This window comes from Gigantopelta aegis, chromosome 2, assembly GCF_016097555.1.
Source record: "Gigantopelta aegis isolate Gae_Host chromosome 2, Gae_host_genome, whole genome shotgun sequence".
NCBI classification, from domain to species: Eukaryota; Metazoa; Mollusca; class Gastropoda; order Neomphalida; family Peltospiridae; genus Gigantopelta; species Gigantopelta aegis.
Genome location: NC_054700.1, coordinates 19,304,296 through 19,322,652, shown reverse-complemented (window position 1 = coordinate 19,322,652; position 18,357 = coordinate 19,304,296). Strand labels below are relative to the sequence as shown.

Here is an 18,357-nt window from a genome sequence, read left to right as displayed (position 1 = left end):
GACATTGTTGTGCTTCGAGCGACATCTACCGGTGACATCAGATTCCCATGGTATTTATCGATATAAAACCTGCTTTTTCACTCCATTTGATAAAAACGTGATCTAAGTGTGTTACAGGTTTGTAGATTAACCAAATTATAATTTATTTTCGCTGGATGGAACTAGGGTGTGCGGCTTTAAGACAGTAACCAGTTATTTCTTTTATCCTGCAATCCTACAGGAATATTCGGAAAACCATTATTTATTCCAGTTTTGTGTACGCAAATCGAGTATTGTCAACCTAGCAAGGCTGTTGCCGTATGACGTCATACAAGATACATGTCGTCATTATTTGTAAGAAGCTAGCTATTCTGTCACATAAAAAAGCGTTTCTTAACTCTAATTCATAAATAAATATACAAGTTTTGTACAAATATACAAATGATTTAAAGAGTATGTGTATTGAAAATCTACTCTGAAATACTGGAGTCGTGTCGGGCTTATGTCACGTGACCTATATTTTTGGTCAGTGACCGAAAATATAGAGATTTACTGAGATTTCGGTCGAAATAAAATATATATTTCAAATTTCCTTTCTAAAATAGTTGTAATGGCCTAATCTTTAGTTTTGATTTTCCATGCAATAAATATTTAATGTTGATAATTGTTAGCCAGTATATAAGTTTTCTATTTTCTTTATTTATCATACCAAATAGAATTATTTGTTTTTCTAACTTGAGTCTTTTTCTAACGTCGGTCCAATGTTGTGCCAACGTTGGGCCGACCCCTTCAAGCAGAAGTGAATTTTGCGCAAATGTTTCAAATCTGTAATTTATGTTTTACCGGATTACACAAAACCGTAATTTCACATATAAATCCATAAATTTTCAAAAGCAGAAACTATTCATCTTCATTAGAATTTTATATCGTGTTCCAAATACTTACATGATTGGTTAAGTTCCTGAACTTAATGCTTGAAATATTTTCTGTTCAAAGAAAAATGGCAGGCAGCTGAAGGTGAAGGTCAGATTTTTCTCAAGCGGTCGCAAGGTGGGTTGAGATCGGCCCGAACCAACCATTATCCAAAGTCATGGCAAGGTTAGGCCGGCGACGGCGATGGTGCCAACTATGGCGATGTTGCGCCAACGTCGTAGTTGTGCTATCTGATGGGCGGGTGAATAAAATTACTTTCAGGACAACCCAAATTTACATACTGTATTATCGGGTCAAATGTTCTGAGATTATTTTGGCTAATCGTACCTGGAATTCACGTACCAAAACAAAAATGGATCAAACCGGAATGGAATTGGCCTTTGACCGGTTGTGGTGCACTGGTTGGAAGAAGAGAAAAACCCGATCAGTTGAATGGATCCACCGAGGGGGTTCGATCCTGCGACGGAAGCACCTCAGGCGAGCGCTCAACCGACTGAGCTAAATCCCGCCCCTTATTTGATTGAGTCGTTGAATTACTTGACTGGATCCCTCCACTGAACATGCGGTCATCCATGAAGATTTAGCTCAATAGGTAAAATGACGTGGTATGTGCTTCCCTGTCTGTGGGAAAGTGCATACAAAAGACCCCTTGCTGCATTAAGAAAGATGTAGCGGGTTTCCTCTGATGACTACGTGTCAGAATTACCAACGATATATTTGACATCCAATAGCCGATGATTCATTAATTAATCAATGTACTCAAGTGGTGTCGTTAAGCAAAACAAACTTCTTTTATATTTTACATAATGGAATTTAAGACATACAACAAATAAGAAAATTTACGTTTATTGGCCTTATGTTTTTTTAACGTTTTATCACTGTTCTGGAACCAGCCATGAACGATATTACATGGATCATACATACTGACAAGTATGTTAAATACAGTTATGAACTAAAAATGTGTATATGTCGATCGATAGCGCAGATCTATTGATGACCCCTAACATATATTTTAAACCGGGCGAGACATAGCGCAGTGGTAAAACACTCGCCTGATGAATGATCGGTCTAGGATCAATCCCCGTTGGTGGGCCATTTCTCGTTCTAGCCAGTGTACCACAACTGGTATATCAAAAGCCGTGGTATCTGATATCATGTCTGTGGGCTGATGCATGTAAAAGATCCCTTGCTACTAACTTGAAAAATGTAGCGAGTTTCTTCTCTAAGACTATATGTCACAATTACCAAATGTTTAACATCCAATAGCTGATGATTAATAAATCAGTGTGCTCTAGTGGTGTCTTTAAACAAAACAAACTTTTAAAACAATATTTACATAATGCAATTTAATACATACAACAATGAACGGTTTACGTTTATTGGCCTTACTTGTACATGGTGATTTATTATGTGTCCTATAACTCTGTTACATTGTTAGGACGTACGTGCTCTGTTAGCGACCCCCTCCTAAATGCACACTACTTGTACGTGGTGTCCGACCCCCTCCACGCGTACTTACTTCACGGACGCCTTAATATCCATGTACTCTCTCCGTTATTCAAACAAACGATGTGGTGAGAAGGGGGTGACAATCTAATTATTATTAGCTCCACTATTACATGTGGATCTAACAGCAGCCCGTTGGAGGTCATGTCCAGTTGACCTTTCATTCGACCAATCAAAACCTTACTTGCAAAATCATGCCAGTGATTTAAAAAGAATTTGAAAACATTCGGCATTATGCCGAGGGTATACGAAATGATTCGGGTGAATTACGAAGTATGCCGAAAACTAATTTCAATATCAAATTTTATATAAAAACCGTGATAGTATAGCCATAAAATCTGTTTATACTAGTATACAATCCAGAGTTTATTACTGCACTTTCCCCCCTGTTTTTTCAATGTTGAAATAGACCAACAAGTTCGCCTATTGCATAAATAGTCTCGCCCGATATTTTTAGAATTTGTATGCTCCCGAATAATGCTATAAACGGCGAAGTGTAATTGGTCGATATTTGAATTGTTATTTATAGATGAAATGTCACCTGGTCATGGGAGCCCACGCAATGCTGTTAGACCCAGTAGAGCTAATTTTAATCAGATTGGCGGGGGGGGGGGGGGGGGGGGGGGGGGGCATTTTAAGAAGCTAACATGCTGAGCATTGATAATAAATGCATTTGTTGTGTTTTTATACGATTCTGTTTCGTTATTAAAGCACACGCTGATGGAGCTAAACGACGTCTCCTTGACCTAGCCCCAGGGTAGTGATGAGAATCCAGAGTTAGCTCCCCTTAAACGGCGAAGCTACTAAGCAACACATGCATTGTGTGATGTTGATAAATGAATTTAAAAAAATGAATGAATGAATGAATATTTAAAGTTTGTTTTGTTTAACGACACCACTAGAATACAATTATTTATTTATCATCAGCTATTGGATGTCAAACATTTGGTAATTTTGACTAATAGTCTTAGAGAGGAAACCCATTACATTTTCGTTCAATGGTACAAAGATACCCTTTATATGCACCATCACACCCGCCCCGAATGAATGTTTAAAGACACGCCAACACACAACACACAACACAATCGGCCACTGTGTGTCACACAAAGGTACGTGATGATCAGCAATAGTGTAGACAACCATGAAAGAATTACCTTTATGAGAAACGCGAAGATGTATATTCAGTGGCGGATAGAGAAAATCCATTTGGGGGGTGGGGGTGGGGTGGGGGCAGTGACATGAGGTGGAATGCCAAGGAAACTTTGAGGGAGATTTGGAAGGGGATCGTAAAAACATGAAAATTAATATATAATAAAATTATAACTAGATCCGCCTCTGATATTGATATTAAATGTGAAAAAGACAATAATAAACATTGTGGTCAGAACCTGACTAGTCGGAAACCAAACAGCGTTACACCTAATTGTTATAAACATAAAACAAAACAAAAATTTAAAAACATTATCACAGATGCTTATAGAATTAATTTTAAAATGCTCAAGTGATACTGAATATATCATTTATTCGCCACCATCAAAGAAACCCATGAGAATGTCACCAGCCCTGCACATCGATGAAGAATATGTGCTGTATACGCCACTATCAAGGAAACCCACAATAATGTTTCCAGCCCTGCACCAGGATGAGGAATATGTGCTGTATTCGCCACTCTCAAGGAAACCCATGAGAATGTATTCGCCACTATCAAGGAAATCCACGAGAATGTTACCAGCCCTGCACCGCGATGAGGAATACGTGCTGTATTCGTCACTATCAAGGAAACCCACGAGAATGTTACCAGCCCTGCACCGCGACGAGGAATACGTGCTGTATTCGCCACTATCAAGGAAACCCACGAGAATGTTACCAGCCCTGCACCGCGACGAGGAATACGTGCTGTATTCGCCACTATCAAGGAAACCCACGAGAATGTTACCAGCCCTGCACCGCGACGAGGAATACGTGCTGTATTCGTCACTATCAAGGAAACCCACGAGAATGTTACCAGCCCTGCACCGCGACGAGGAATACGTGCTGTATTCGCCACTATCAAGGAAACCCACGAGAATGTTACCAGCCCTGCACCGCGACGAGGAATACGTGCTGTATTCGCCACTATCAAGGAAACCCACGAGAATGTTACCAGCCCTGCACCGCGACGAGGAATATGTTCTGTATTCGCCACTATCAAGGAAACCCACGAGAATGTTCCCAGCCCTGCACCGCGACGAGGAATATGTGCTGTATTCGCCACTATCAAGGAAACCCACGAGAATGTTCCCAGCCCTGCACCACGACGAGGAATATGTGCTGTATTCGCCACTATCAAGGAAAACCCATGAGAATTTTACCAGCCCTGCACCACGATGAGAAATATGTGCTCTATTCGCCATTATCAAGGCGAGAATGTTTAATGTCGTGAGTCAGAATAAGAAGTTTGTTTTGTTTAACGACATCACTAGAGCACGGTGATTAATTAATCATCAACTATTGGAGGTCAAACATTTGGTAACTCTGACACGTAGTCATCAGAGGAAACCCGCTTCATGTGTCCTAATGCAGTAAGGAATTATTTATATGTTCTTTCCCACAGACAGGAAAGCACACACCACGGGCTTTGACCAGTTGTGGAGCACTTGTTGGGACGAGAAACAAAAAACCCAAACAGCTGAATGGATTCATCGAGATGATGGTGATTTGACCCTGGGATGCCAGCGCCTCAAGCGAGCACTCAATCGACTGAGCTAAATTCCGCCCCGGATCAGGATAAATAACAATACAAAATAATCAGTGCAGAAGACTTTAATTTGATAGGAAAGTCGAACGTTTAGATTTGACCAATCACTAGGACCTACAGCACACCTCTCCTGGAATTGAACATGAGTAATTCGGATCTATGGTCCACCCTCCACCTATGCATTGGCTATCCGAGGAGCACCGAAAAGGAAATTTCTGTGGACAGGCTGAATAATAATAATAATAATAATAATAACAATAACAATAATAATAACAATAACAATAATAATAATGATATAATAACAATAGTAATAATAATAAAAGAATTATAGTAACAATAGTAACAACACTAATAATAATAATAATATGGGAACAATATATAGAATAGCAGGTTACTACGTTTTGATATCGTGGTTATTTGGCGAGGTTTAGATAACGGTATAACAGGCGAGCTTCAACAATAGCAGGTGCCCAAAAGTATCTTGGGAATGACATAGCCAGCCTAAAAGTTGTGTGTTTCCAAATTCTAAATAAAATACCTTGTGTCACATTACAATTTTAATACTTTTTTCTGTGAAAATAAACTCAAGTTTATGTGTGACCTGAAGAAGATCTACATCACTGGCTGCTAATGACTGTGATGTCAGACGCTGTTTCCGATGTAAACATTCTTTGCAGGAAGCTACTTGCGTTTTTGTTTCAAAATGTTTAATTAAAAATGCTGGCTGGTTACAAATGGGAGCGAATAATGGAGAATTGAAAAATAAGAGGTAATTCGATGTTACAGGAAATGTAAATGTTATATTTATTTATGCAGTTCAACAATTATTGCTGTAAATGGATGTTTGAAACATGAGAAAACGAACTACCTGAAAATGTATTAATGATTCGTCATGCGCACAACTCATTTCCAAGTGACATGACAACACTTCGAATTATCAGGTATGTGATATCCGGTAAGTAGGAAGCATGGTTGCATAATAAATGACAATATCAAGATGGTTACATGACTGCTATTTTTAGGAAACGATTAAAGTTTATTTTGCTTAACAACACAACTAGAATACACTAATTTATTAATAATCAGATGTTATATATTAAACATTGGGTAATTTTGACGTATAGTCTTAAGAGAGGAAACCCGCTACATTTTTTCATTAGTAACAATAGATCTTTTATATGTACCATCCCATAGACAGGATAATACATACAACGGCATTTGATATACCATTCATGGTGCACTGGCTTGATCGAGAAATAGCCCAATAGGCCCACCGACGGGGATCGATCCCAGACCGTTTAAAAACTAAATAATTGCATTACCCGGTATTGTTGTTATCACTACAGCCTCGGTGGTTGGTGCCTTGGTGGTTGGTGCCTCTGTGGTTGGTGCCTCTGTGGTTGGTGCCTCGGTGGTTGGTGCCTTGGTGGTTGGTGCCTCGGTGGTTTGTGCCTTGGTGGTTGGTGCCTCGGTTGTTGGTGGCTCGGTGGTTGGTTCTTCAGTGACTGGTGAATCCGTAGCTGGCCCTGATCCCTCTTTGATTCCTTAAATACAAAAATAAAAAATAATGTGAAAAAAACCCAAATTCATATACTAATGATGGTTAGAAGTAAAATTCATCTCTTCCTTAAGATTTACTACCAATAATAGTTTTAAGAGTTATTGGAGGGGCTAGACCCCCCCCCCACCCCCACCCCACCCCCCTCTGCTCCGCCGTGCCTGTAACAGATGGTTAATGCCCGCCAATTATGAGTGTCACCATCAACACACACGGAATTTAAAAACAAAATGTGTTATTTTGAGTCTTGCTGTAAATTATAATTGATATTATATTCTGCTAATTAATAAATATACATAACGTGCACGACAACAGGTCAGCAGGCGGTGTAAATTATGGTGCTAATATTGCGCGCCACGCTGTACCTTGACACTTAGCCAACTGCTTCTTCAGATCTTCAATTTCGTCCAGCAGGCGCGAAGCTCTAAAAAAAGAAGTGAAAAAACCCTTGTAGTCGGGTAGACAAAATACCAAAGTGCACACACGCACACACATACACAAACAAACAAACACATGCACATGCATACACATATACACACACACACACACATGAACTCACAAAATTATTAAGAATTTGAGAAATCCGCGAAGCTTACTATTGCTGTGGAAATTTACAATAGGTACGTGGCAGTTGTAAGCCACTAACGTAGATGTCAAATGGAAGTTAGATGATGATTTGATCATTTTCTAAGAAGGAGACCTACTTTTTGTGTAAAAGTGGATCTAATATATATCATATACCCTTTAAGAAACTCGACGTTCGATGAAAAACATTTTACAGACCAGGGATCTAATTCACTAAACTCTTGCAACTGTGCGATCTCGCAGTGCACTGCTAAAAGACTTGCAAAGAGGATGCTCTGTTGTCTAGCAGAGCCTAAGAGACATTTATGAATTAGGCCCGGTCTTTTAAGGTACGCGAGTGCGATCGCACGTAATTTCAATCTGACGAGTGTGAAAAATAACGCACGTTACACTTAACAAACAGCGCACGTAAAATAATTTTGTATATTGATTGTCACTATTTACCTTATGTAGCTGATAGAAAGATCCGTTTAAGAATACCAGAAAAAAAATGTTACGAGAATGGTAGCGTCCATGCAAGATTTTAATATATGACTGGTACTTATCTTTGCTATACAAATTGGAAAACACTGGTTTAAAAGACATATTCGAAGACGTACCAATCCGATCAAAACTTCTTTGCCTATTTAATTTATTATTAATTAGAAACAGTCCACTTTTGTAAAGTAATAGATCACAACGTCTGACTAGGATAACTCATTTATACTGTTAATATAGTTATGACAAAAAGAGAAAAGGAATTGAATTAAATGGTGGCTTCTGTAGCCTACACAAATGAACTCGTTACGGAAATCATCGAAGTTGGTAAAATTGTCTCGATTAGTTCATAACTGTTAGCCTACAAAGCTTACATGAGGTCCTAAAAAAAGAAGAAATTAAATTTAAACTAAGACAATTCAAAAGTAGATGGAATAATAAAAAGGAAAATAAACGATAATAGGTACATGTGTATGTCGGAATAAGCCTAGGTCTTTTTTTTTACGTCTATTATTTTTCTTTTTTATCTTTAAAAAAATAATACTTCATTTAAATATTTGTATTTATATATGTATATAATAATGTGCACGATATAGAAACAGTAATCAATGATCATAGCCGACTATCTAATTTGTGTTTGTTTCAATACGTTTGTTAGAACGTCACAGACCCTGTAGTTAGAACATGATTTGATGCACAGTACTCTGTGGCATACTGACCAATCAGAGCTATCGGGGTCAGGTTATTTTTACTCTTGGAATTCTGCACGCACACGCTGATCTACTTGACAACTTATTACACATTGATGATGGTGTCTAAAATTATGTTTTTTTATATTATCTTTATTATGGTATCCCACATTTGGAATAGGTCCTTTGCAATGACAGATTTTGTCGGAGTTTGTATTTTCTTTTTATCAACAACATTGGGACTGTTCTAGATCAATAACTAATGCTGACTTGATATGAACCACTGAATGCAATTTTTTAATGTTTTTCAGGACACGCTTCCAAAGTTTGAAGACTGTAATAAAATCATGGCAATTAAAATGTTATTGACAAGAGTAATATTGAATACTTTCGAAGGAACTTTATTTTGGCCCAAAAGATCTTGTAGCTCAAAATTAAGCATTTTGCCAAACATACTGATTTTGTACTTGGACCAGTCTTGCACTATGAATAGGTCAATATTCCTAGAACACAATTACATAATGTTCACATATTTATTTATCAAAACTTTACTAAACAGTAAAACACCAACTCATAAAAAGTGAGACATGGAACAATAACTGAAATTGTTAAAACGTACTTGATTAGGTACAACAGGGTACATGAGGTTCAATACTAATAATCCTGAATTTGTTTTAACCTGTCGTAAAACATTGTGTAGCTTTATAAACAACCTTTATATATTTAGACCTGCGAACTTAATACTTAAACACAAGTTAACGATGTAAAGCGTGTTTGAAACTTTTATTTATGTATATTATAGATGTCAGAGCTGTTCGTAACTTGTGGTGGTAGGTCAAATGATGTGTTACAAAATATTGAGGGAGGGAGACTGGTTGCATAATTGTTGAATTAAAAATGCCACGTGAATGTCAATACCCCAACCAACACTATCAATTGAACTTATTGTAGGCCTACGTTTCACACGAGTTATTAAACCCATCTAACACTGAAAAGGTATCAATCTGATTAAAATTTGATCCACTGGTCTACCAGTAGATCTAACAGCATTGCGTGGACTCCCATGTCCAGGTGACATTTCAATTATAAATAACAATTTTATAGCCTTATCCGGAAGCATACACATTCTAAAAATATCGGGCGAGACTATTTATGCAATAGGCGAAATTGTTGATCTAGTTCAACATTGCAAAAACAGGGGGAAAAGTGCAGTAATAAACTCTGGATTGCATACTAGTATAAACAGATTTTATCGCTATAGCATGACGAGTTTTTTTTTTTTCGTCTTGAAACGAATTTGATATAATTTTTTATTGCAATTAGTTTCCGGCATACTTCGAAATTCACCAGAATCATTTCGTATATCCTCTGCATAATCCCGAATGTTTTCAAATTCTTTTCAAATCACAGGCATGATTTTGCAAGTAAGGCTTTGATTGGTCGAATGAAATGTCGACTGGACATGAGCTCCAACGGGCTGCTGTTAGATCCACATGTAATAGTGGAGCTAATTTTAATTAGATTAAAAAGGTATCTTTAATTGTGTGCATCAAATTTTCTAAATACTACATATTGTAAATAAAAAATCGAATTGTCTGCACCAGTGCATGTCATAATTATATTTCCATAGAACTACTGAAACTTTTTAATAAATTATAACTCCATTCCTGAAAGGAAAAATAAGACAGACTACACTAAAGAACCAAACAACATAAAATTAGAAGAAAACATTATTGGTTCATTTTTTCAAGATATGTCTCTGCATAAATTAATAATACTTGGTTTTCACTCGCCTTAGCATTTTGATGAGTGCGATTTTTCACTCGCCTAAGCGTTTTGAGGTGTGCGATTTTCATTTGCCTTTGTTTTTCAAAAGCAAACGACTGATTTTAGGCAATACGATCTGCACACGAAAATACGGGAGATAACTATCATGTCTTATATCGCTTAGCAAATAAACTGACAAAGTTACTTCATGGATATCCGAATCAATTAATACACCTAAGATGTTCCGAAAATTCGGTAACCAATTTATTATTTAACTAATCTGCACTTCTTCGCAAAGACAACTTTAATCATTAAAGGGGCACTTAAGACTACCGTAAGGTTGCTTTTATTTGTGGAAGTTTACAGAGCTAATAGTAAAACCCACGTTAAGTCATTACAACTAACCTTAGCTAAAATTCTTTCGTAGGTCGAATGTGCTCTAGTGGTGTCGTGAAACGAAACAAACGAGTCGAGTCAGATCACACGACAAATGATATCACTTTGCTTTAATCGGCCATCATAATCTGACAATACAAACAGAAGAAGTTTGTTTGTTTTGTTTAACGACACCACTAGAACACATTGATTAATTAGTCATCGGCTATTGGATGTCAAATATTGATTTTGACAGGTAGTTAGTAGAGGAAATACGCTAAAAAAAAATCCTAATGCAGCTAGGGATCTTTTATGTGCACTGGTTGTGGTGCACTGGTTGGGATGAGAAAAAAGCCAACCAGTTGAATGGATCTAGCTGAAGTGGTTCGATCCTGCGACGCAATCACCTCAAGCGAGCACTCAACAGACTGGCCGGCCTCGGTGGCGTCGTGGTTAGGCCATCGGTCTACAAGCTGGTAGATACTGGGTTCGGATCCCAGTCGAGGCATGGGATTTTTAATCCAGGTACAGACTCCAAACCCTGAGTGAGTGCTCCGCAAGGCTCAGTGGGTAGGTGTAAACCACTTGCACCGACCAGTGATCCATAACTGGTTCAACAAAGGCCATGGTTTGTGCTATCCTGCCTGTCGGAAGCGCAAATAAAAGATCCCTTGCTGCCTGTCGTAAAAGAGTAGCCTATGTGGCGACAGCGGGTTTCCTCTATAAACAGTGTCAGTATGACCATATGTTTGACATCCAATAGCCGATGATAAGATAAAAAATGCAATGTGCTCTAGTGGCGTCGTTAAATAAAACAAACGTTACTTTTTTTCAACAGCAGGGCTCGACCTTAGCGGTAGCCCGGGATGTTTTGGCTACCGATTTCTCACTCGGACTACCAGTTGTCCAACCCCGGTAGTCCGCCGGGCTACCAAATGATTTGACATGTCCAGTCACTCCACAATCAGCAAGACATTTAAGTGATCGGTGTCTGAAATTCCACCCTTTCATGTGCGCGCTCTCTACTGCCACGAGTTGCTGAAACTGTTAATTGCTCCCCTAGTCTGACCAACAGTTGGCGGCTGCGCAATATGATTAAGAGAAACAAAGGAATATATTTGCCAGTGGTATGATTTTTTTTTAACATAGCGGACTAATACAAATAATTTGAAGTAATTTAGTGGCCAGATATACAGGGTTCGTACGGGTCATAGAATTTCCATTCGGGTCATAGGTTATCTATTCGTAATTATTTATGACAATCAATAATACGGCCCGTTGTTTTGACGCCTACTTATAACTAATGCCTTGTATTATCAAGACTATTTGCCGCCAGCTGAAGTCTACCTATGCAAATTATCAGATTATTGTTTACAAAATTAATATCTATATTTAAAGAAAGTATAAATTGACAAAATGTTTTCAATGTTAAAAATATTAATCTTTCTTACAAATTATTTTTAATTAAATCTCTCTTATCGTTTACTATTGCTTCGCGTGATATCCTCGCTCAAAATGGCATCTGATCGTGTCACGTGATAACACAAACACACATGGCGATCCTCTGTCTGGGATAATTGGCTTATGGCATTTACAAGTTTATTGTCATCAATAAAAACCGCTATTGTTTTAGAATAAAGGAAAGTTTTGTTAAGATTCTTCGAAATGGCACCTATTAAAGATAGTTACAGCCATTTTAAGTATTAAAATATGCAATATCGATCTTCAGGATCGTACGATTAGCAGACAGTTCTGCACTAGTGCTGGACGCACATTAAAATACTTTTCTTAAGAATCACATTTTCTTTTTACGTATGAAGTGTTTCAATAATATTCTGTAAGCCTTCATTACGAGATTAGGTCTAAAAAAAATTAATAGTAATTAAAAAACAAACAAATACTATTGTGTGTTTCTGGAATTGTATATATATATATATTTCACAGTATATTGCTCATAATGTTAAAAAACAACCACCCTAAATGTTTAAATAAAAATATATGATTTTGAGTTTTTTCTTTTTTTTTCAAATTATGGGGCTACCAATTTTTACTGAGGGCTACTAGATTTTATAACCTGGTAGCCCGGTGGGCTACCACTGAAAAAACTTAAGGTCAAGGCCTGAACAGACTAAATCCCCAGCCCCGACAATACAAACAGCGGCTGAAGGATAATATATTTAAAACTCTGGTTTGTTTTTACAGCCAACGAAATAAAACTTTAAAGTTTGTTTTGTTTAACGACACCACTAGAGCACAGCCAACGAAATAAAACCAAATCAAAAGTAAAGATACACACGCATTAATAAAACACTACAATCGTGTAAAGAATATGCAAATATAAATAAGAAACATATTTCATGTCATTTCAACTTATTTTCATGCTTATATCCAACTAAGGTTCAGGCACGCTGTCCTGGGCACACACCTCAGCTATCTGGACTGTCTGTCCAGGACAGTGGTTTAGTTGTTAGTTGGTTAGTGAGAGAGAAGAGGGTGTAGTCCGAATCGGATGGCTTAACCACTGCGCCACCGAGGCCGGTAATTAGAAGCAACAAACAAATTAAAATTAAGAATTAAATTAAAAGTTTGCTTTGTTTAAGGACACCACTAGAGCACATGGATTTATTTTTCATCGTCTATTGGATGTCAAAGAGTTGGTAATTTCGGCATATATATCTTAGAGAAGGAAACGTGTTATACATTTTTCGATTAGTAGCAAGGGATCTTTTATATACACCATCTCATGGTCTTTGATATACCAGTCGTGGTGCACTTGTTACAAACGAGAAATAGCCCAATGGGGCCACAGACGGGGATCGGTCCCAAACCGACCACGCATCAATTATGTATATGGTGATATTTTCAAAACGTTTTATAATAAATGTATTGAAATAATTTTCTTTTCAAAATGTGCTCTGGATAGGCCGAAACGTCTAGGGCGGAATGTCTTGGTCCGAATCGGTTTGGGGCCGAAACATCTAGAACCGAACAGGCATCGGGACCGAAACGACCTGATACCGATCGGTTTACCATTGGGAAAAAACAATACAATTAAGAAATACTTACAGTTTCCTGCCCCTGTGCCTGAAATGTCGATGCTTTCCAGAATTGTTTCTGGAACGCTCATGTTTTGCGGAACACAGGAGGAAAACTCCGAGCAACACGACGCAAATCACCAAACACTTCATCTTCAAAGGCAACTACAGTCTACTGGGATAGAATGGCAAAATATATTTATATACATACCTACTACACGCCCAAAAAGGGCGCACCTCTTACTTGTTTTTCGATTTGATCATGAGAGTGGAGCTTTCAATGAATAATCTGATGGATATCTACAGTAGGTACTACTATACCTGTTCATACAGCACCGGCCAAAGGCTCCACTTGGTATCATCTTTTCAAATTGATCATGCGAGTGGAACATTTTAATAAATAATATTTAAATTATCTGATACATATCTGCAGGAGGTGTATACTCATCCCTTAAACGTGTTGATTGGGTTAATTAAAGAGCTGAGTAGGACCTTAATTGATATCCCATCACCTGCCTGCACTGAGAGAGAGAGATAGAGAGAGAGAGAGAGAGAGAGAGAGAGAGAGAGAGAGAGAGAGAGAGAGAGAACAGGAAAGGAATACTTGTTTAACGAATATTTAGACCATTTTAAACTGTAGTACGGCTGTTTAATGGTTTAGAATGAGAGGAAACTCATAGCCGCAGTATAGTCTATTCTTAGAAGAAAAACCCAAAACCCACAAAGGCGGATCAAAAAATAGTTTAAGAAGGGGATCAAGGGGAAAACTGCATTTTCCTGAAAAGAGCACCTCAATAACTCCTGAACACCCCCCCCCCCCCACCCACACACACACACCACCTCCCGCCCACCCACCCACTCTTCATCCCTTGAATACACTCTTAAGCAAGTGATATTTATATACGATTTAATACACAGGAGAGTACAAACACTAGTCTGTGGTATACCAGTCGTGGGACACTAGCTGGGAATGGAGTATAACCCGAGTGAATCGAGTACAATAAAACCTACAAGCTATAACTTCCCAGACGAGCGCTCTACACCACTGCGCTACGCCCCTGAATCCGTCCCAAACCAAGAGACGTCAACAGCTGTAAGTGTAGAGGTGTAATACTACTAGACTAAGATCTCATTCAGTAACAACTAACAACCCTTTCCCCGCAAAGACGTCCCCTACAACTGTGCTTCGTGCCAAAGACAGCCCCTGCAGCAGTGGTTCTTGTCAAAGACAGCCCCTACAGCTGTGGTTCTTGTCAAGACAGTCCCTACAGCTGTGGTTCGTGCCAAAGACAGTCCCTAGAGCTGTGGTTCGTGCCAAAGACAGCCCTACAGCAGTGGCTCGTGGCAAAGACAATCCCTACAGCTGTGTTTCGTGCTGCTAAAGACAGCCCCTACAGCTGTGGTTCGTGCTGGCAAAGACAGCCCCTACAACTGTGGTTCGTGCTGCCAAAGACAGCCGCTACAGCTGTGGTTCGTACCAAAAACAACCACTACAGCTGTGGTTCGTGCCAAAGACAGCCCCCAAAGCTGTGTGTCTCTCTGTCTCTCTTTCTCTAGCTCTCTCTATATATATATATAAAGCTGTGTGTCTCTCTCTGTCTCTGTCTCTCTCTCTCTGTCTCTCTCTCTCTCTCTCTCTCTCTCTCTCCTCTCTCTCTCTCTCTCTCTCTCTCTCTCTCTCTCTCTCTCTCTCTCTCTCTCTCTCGGTGCAAGCCGGTGACCGAATATAAACGAAGGTCCTGCTAGTCTTTAATTAATCAACTTAACACGTTTAAGGGATGAGTACACACCTCCTGCAGATATCCAGCACATAATTTAAATATTATTTATTAAAACGTTCCACTCGCATAATCAATTTGAAAAGGTAATAACACATGACACTTTTGGCCGGTGTGTGATGAACAGGTATAGGTGCCTCCTGTAGATATATCTAGCAGATTATTAATTGAAATCTCTACTCTCATTATCAAAAAGTAACAAAAGGCAAAACATGAGCGTTCCAGAAACAATTCTGGAAAGGATCGACATTTCAGGCACAGGTACAGGAAACTGTAAGTATATATTTCTTAATTGTATTCTTTTGCCCAATGGTAAACCGCTCGGTATCAGGTCGTTTCAGGTCGTTTCAGTCCCGATGCCTGTTCGGTGCTAAAGGTTTCGGTTTCAAACCGATTCGGACCAACATATTTCCGCCCCAGACGTTTCGGCCTATCCAGAACAAGTTTTGTTTAAAAGAAATGATTTCAATATATTTATTATACAACCTTTTGAAAAATATCACCATATAATTAATTGATGCCCGGTCGGTATGGGACCGATCCCCGTCTGTGGGCCTATTGGACTAGTTCACGTTCTAACCAGTGCACCACGACTGGTATATCAAAGGCCGTGAGATGGTGTATATAAAAGATCCATTGCTACTAATCGAAAAATGTATGCCGAAATTACCAACTCTTTGACATCCAATAGCCGATGATAAATAAATCCGTGTGCTCTAGTGGTGTCTTATTACCGGCTTCGGTGGCGCAGTGGTTAAGCCATCGGACTACACCCTCTTCTCTCTCACTAACCACTAACCAACTAACAACTAGTGATAGAACACTCATAATTGGCGGGCATTAACCATCTGTTACAGGCACGGCGGAGCAGGGGGAGGGGGGTTGGGGGGTTGGGATCTAGCCCCTCCAATAATTCTCAATCAAAACTGTTATTGGTAGCAAATCTTAAGGAAGAGATGAATTGTACTTGTAGAATGCAGGAAATTGCATTTCAAGGCATGATTAATATATGAATTTGGGGGGGGGGGGGGGGGGGGGGGTTCACGTTATTTTTATTTTTGTATTTAAGGTATCGAAGAGGGATCAGGGTCAGCTACGGATGCACCAGTCACTGAAGAATCAACCACCGAGGCACCAACCACAGAGGCACCATGACATGAGCAATATATACCGTGATTGCAGAATAAACAATAATATTTTAATGTCGTAGGACGAATGGGGAATTCCGCACAGCGAGCCTCGCGGATTTCCCCAATTCTTAATAATCGTGTGAGTCCATGTGTGTGTGTGCATGTGCATGTGTACGTGTGTGTGTATGTGCATGTGCATGTGCATGTGCTGTGCATGTGTATGTGTTTGTTTGTTTGTGTATGTGTGTGTGCAGTTTTGTACTTTGTCTACCCGACTACAAGGGCTTATTTCACTTCTTCTTTTAGAGTTTGCCGTCTACTGGACGAAATTGAAGATCTGAAGAAGCAGTTGGCTAAGTGCCAAGGTACAGCGTGGCGCTCCATCTTAGCACCATAATTTACACCGCCTGCGCACCTGTTGTCGTGCACGTCATGTATATTATATTAATTAGCAGAATATAATATCAATTATAATTTACAGCAAGACTCAAAATAACACATTTTGTTTTTAAATTCCGTGTGTGTTGATGGTGATAGAACACTCATAATTGGCGGGCATTAACCATCTGTTACAGGCACGGCGGAGCGGGGGGGGGGGGGGGGGGGGGGGGGGGGGGGGAGATCTAGCCCCTCCAATAATTCTGAATCAAAACTGTTATTGGTAGCAAATCTTAAGGAAGAGATGAATTTTACTTCTAAAATGCAGGAAATTGCATTTCAAGGCATCATTAATATTAAATTTGGGGGTTTTTCACGTTATTTTTATTTTTGTATTTAAGGAATCGAAGAGGGATCAGGGTCAGCTACGGACGCACCAGTCACTGAAGAATCAACCACCGAGGCACCAACCACAGAGGCACCAACCACCAAGGCACCAACCACCGAGTCTGTAGTGATAACAACAATACCGGGTAATGCAATTATTTAGTTTTATAACGGTCTGGGATCGATCCCCGTCAGTGGGACTATTGAGATATTTCACGTTCCAGCCAGTGCACCATGAATGGTATTTCAAATGCCGTGGTATGTATTATTCTGTCTATGGGATAATACATATAAAAGATCCATTGCTACTAATGAAAAAATGTAGCGGGTTTCCTCTCTTAAGACTATACGTCAAAATTACCGAATGCTTAATATACAATATCTGATGATTAATAAATTAATGTATTCTAGTTGTGGTTAAACAAAATAAACTTTAATTGTTTCCTAAAAATAGCAGTCATGTAACCATCTTGATATTGTCATTTATCATGCAACAATGCTTCCTACTTACCGGATATCACATACCTGATAATTCGAAGTGTTATCATAACACTAGGAATGGTTATCATGTCACTAGGAAATGAGTTGTGCGCATGACGAATCTTTGCTCAATTTTCAGGTAGTTCGTTTTCTCATTTTTCAAACATCCATTTACAGCAATAATTGTTGAACTGCATAAATAAATATAACATTTACACTTCCTATAACATCAAATTACCTCTTATTTTTCAATTCTCCATTATTTGCTTCCATTTGGAACTAGCCAGCGTTTTTAATTAAACATTTTGAAACAAAAACGCAAGTAGCTTCCTGCAAAGAATGTTTACATTGGGAACAGCGTCTGACATCACAGTCATTAGCAGCCAGTGATGCAGATCTTCTTCTTCCCACACATAAACTTCAGTTTATTTTCACAGAAAAAGGTATAAAAATTGTAATGTGACACAACAGACTTTGAAATATAATTAAGGTATTTTATTTAAAACTTGGAAACATAACTTTTAGGTTGGCTATGTCATTCCAAAGATGCTTTTGAGCACCTG

The 18,357-nt window shown here is 38.8% G+C and overlaps 1 protein-coding gene across 1 annotated transcript; it reads right to left on the bottom strand.

Annotated features, from left to right (window-relative positions):
* Positions 1-5,262: 5,262 nt before the first annotated feature.
* LOC121387615 (salivary glue protein Sgs-3-like) lies at positions 5,263-13,829 on the bottom strand. The gene is made up of 4 exons (XM_041518786.1): positions 13,673-13,829; positions 7,079-7,137; positions 6,478-6,699; positions 5,263-5,381 (listed from the first exon to the last, which is right to left on the bottom strand). Exons 1-4 carry the CDS (start codon positions 13,792-13,794, stop codon positions 5,263-5,265), a joined length of 522 nt encoding a protein of 173 aa, XP_041374720.1. The 5' UTR covers positions 13,795-13,829.
* Positions 13,830-18,357: the final 4,528 nt, after the last annotated feature.

Bases quoted from the DNA above. Each gene is read 5' to 3' on its own strand.
- LOC121387615 (XM_041518786.1), bottom strand. From the start codon at position 13,794: ATGAAGTGTTTGGTGATTTGCGTCGTGTTGCTCGGAGTTTTCCTCCTG. The intron at 6,700-7,078 runs GTACAGCGTGGC...TTTGTATTTAAG, and splicing joins GCAGTTGGCTAAGTGTCAAG to GAATCAAAGAGGGATCAGGG. The intron at 5,382-6,477 runs GTAATGCAATTA...ATTATTATTCAG, and splicing joins AGTGATAACAACAATACCGG to CCTGTCCACAGAAATTTCCT.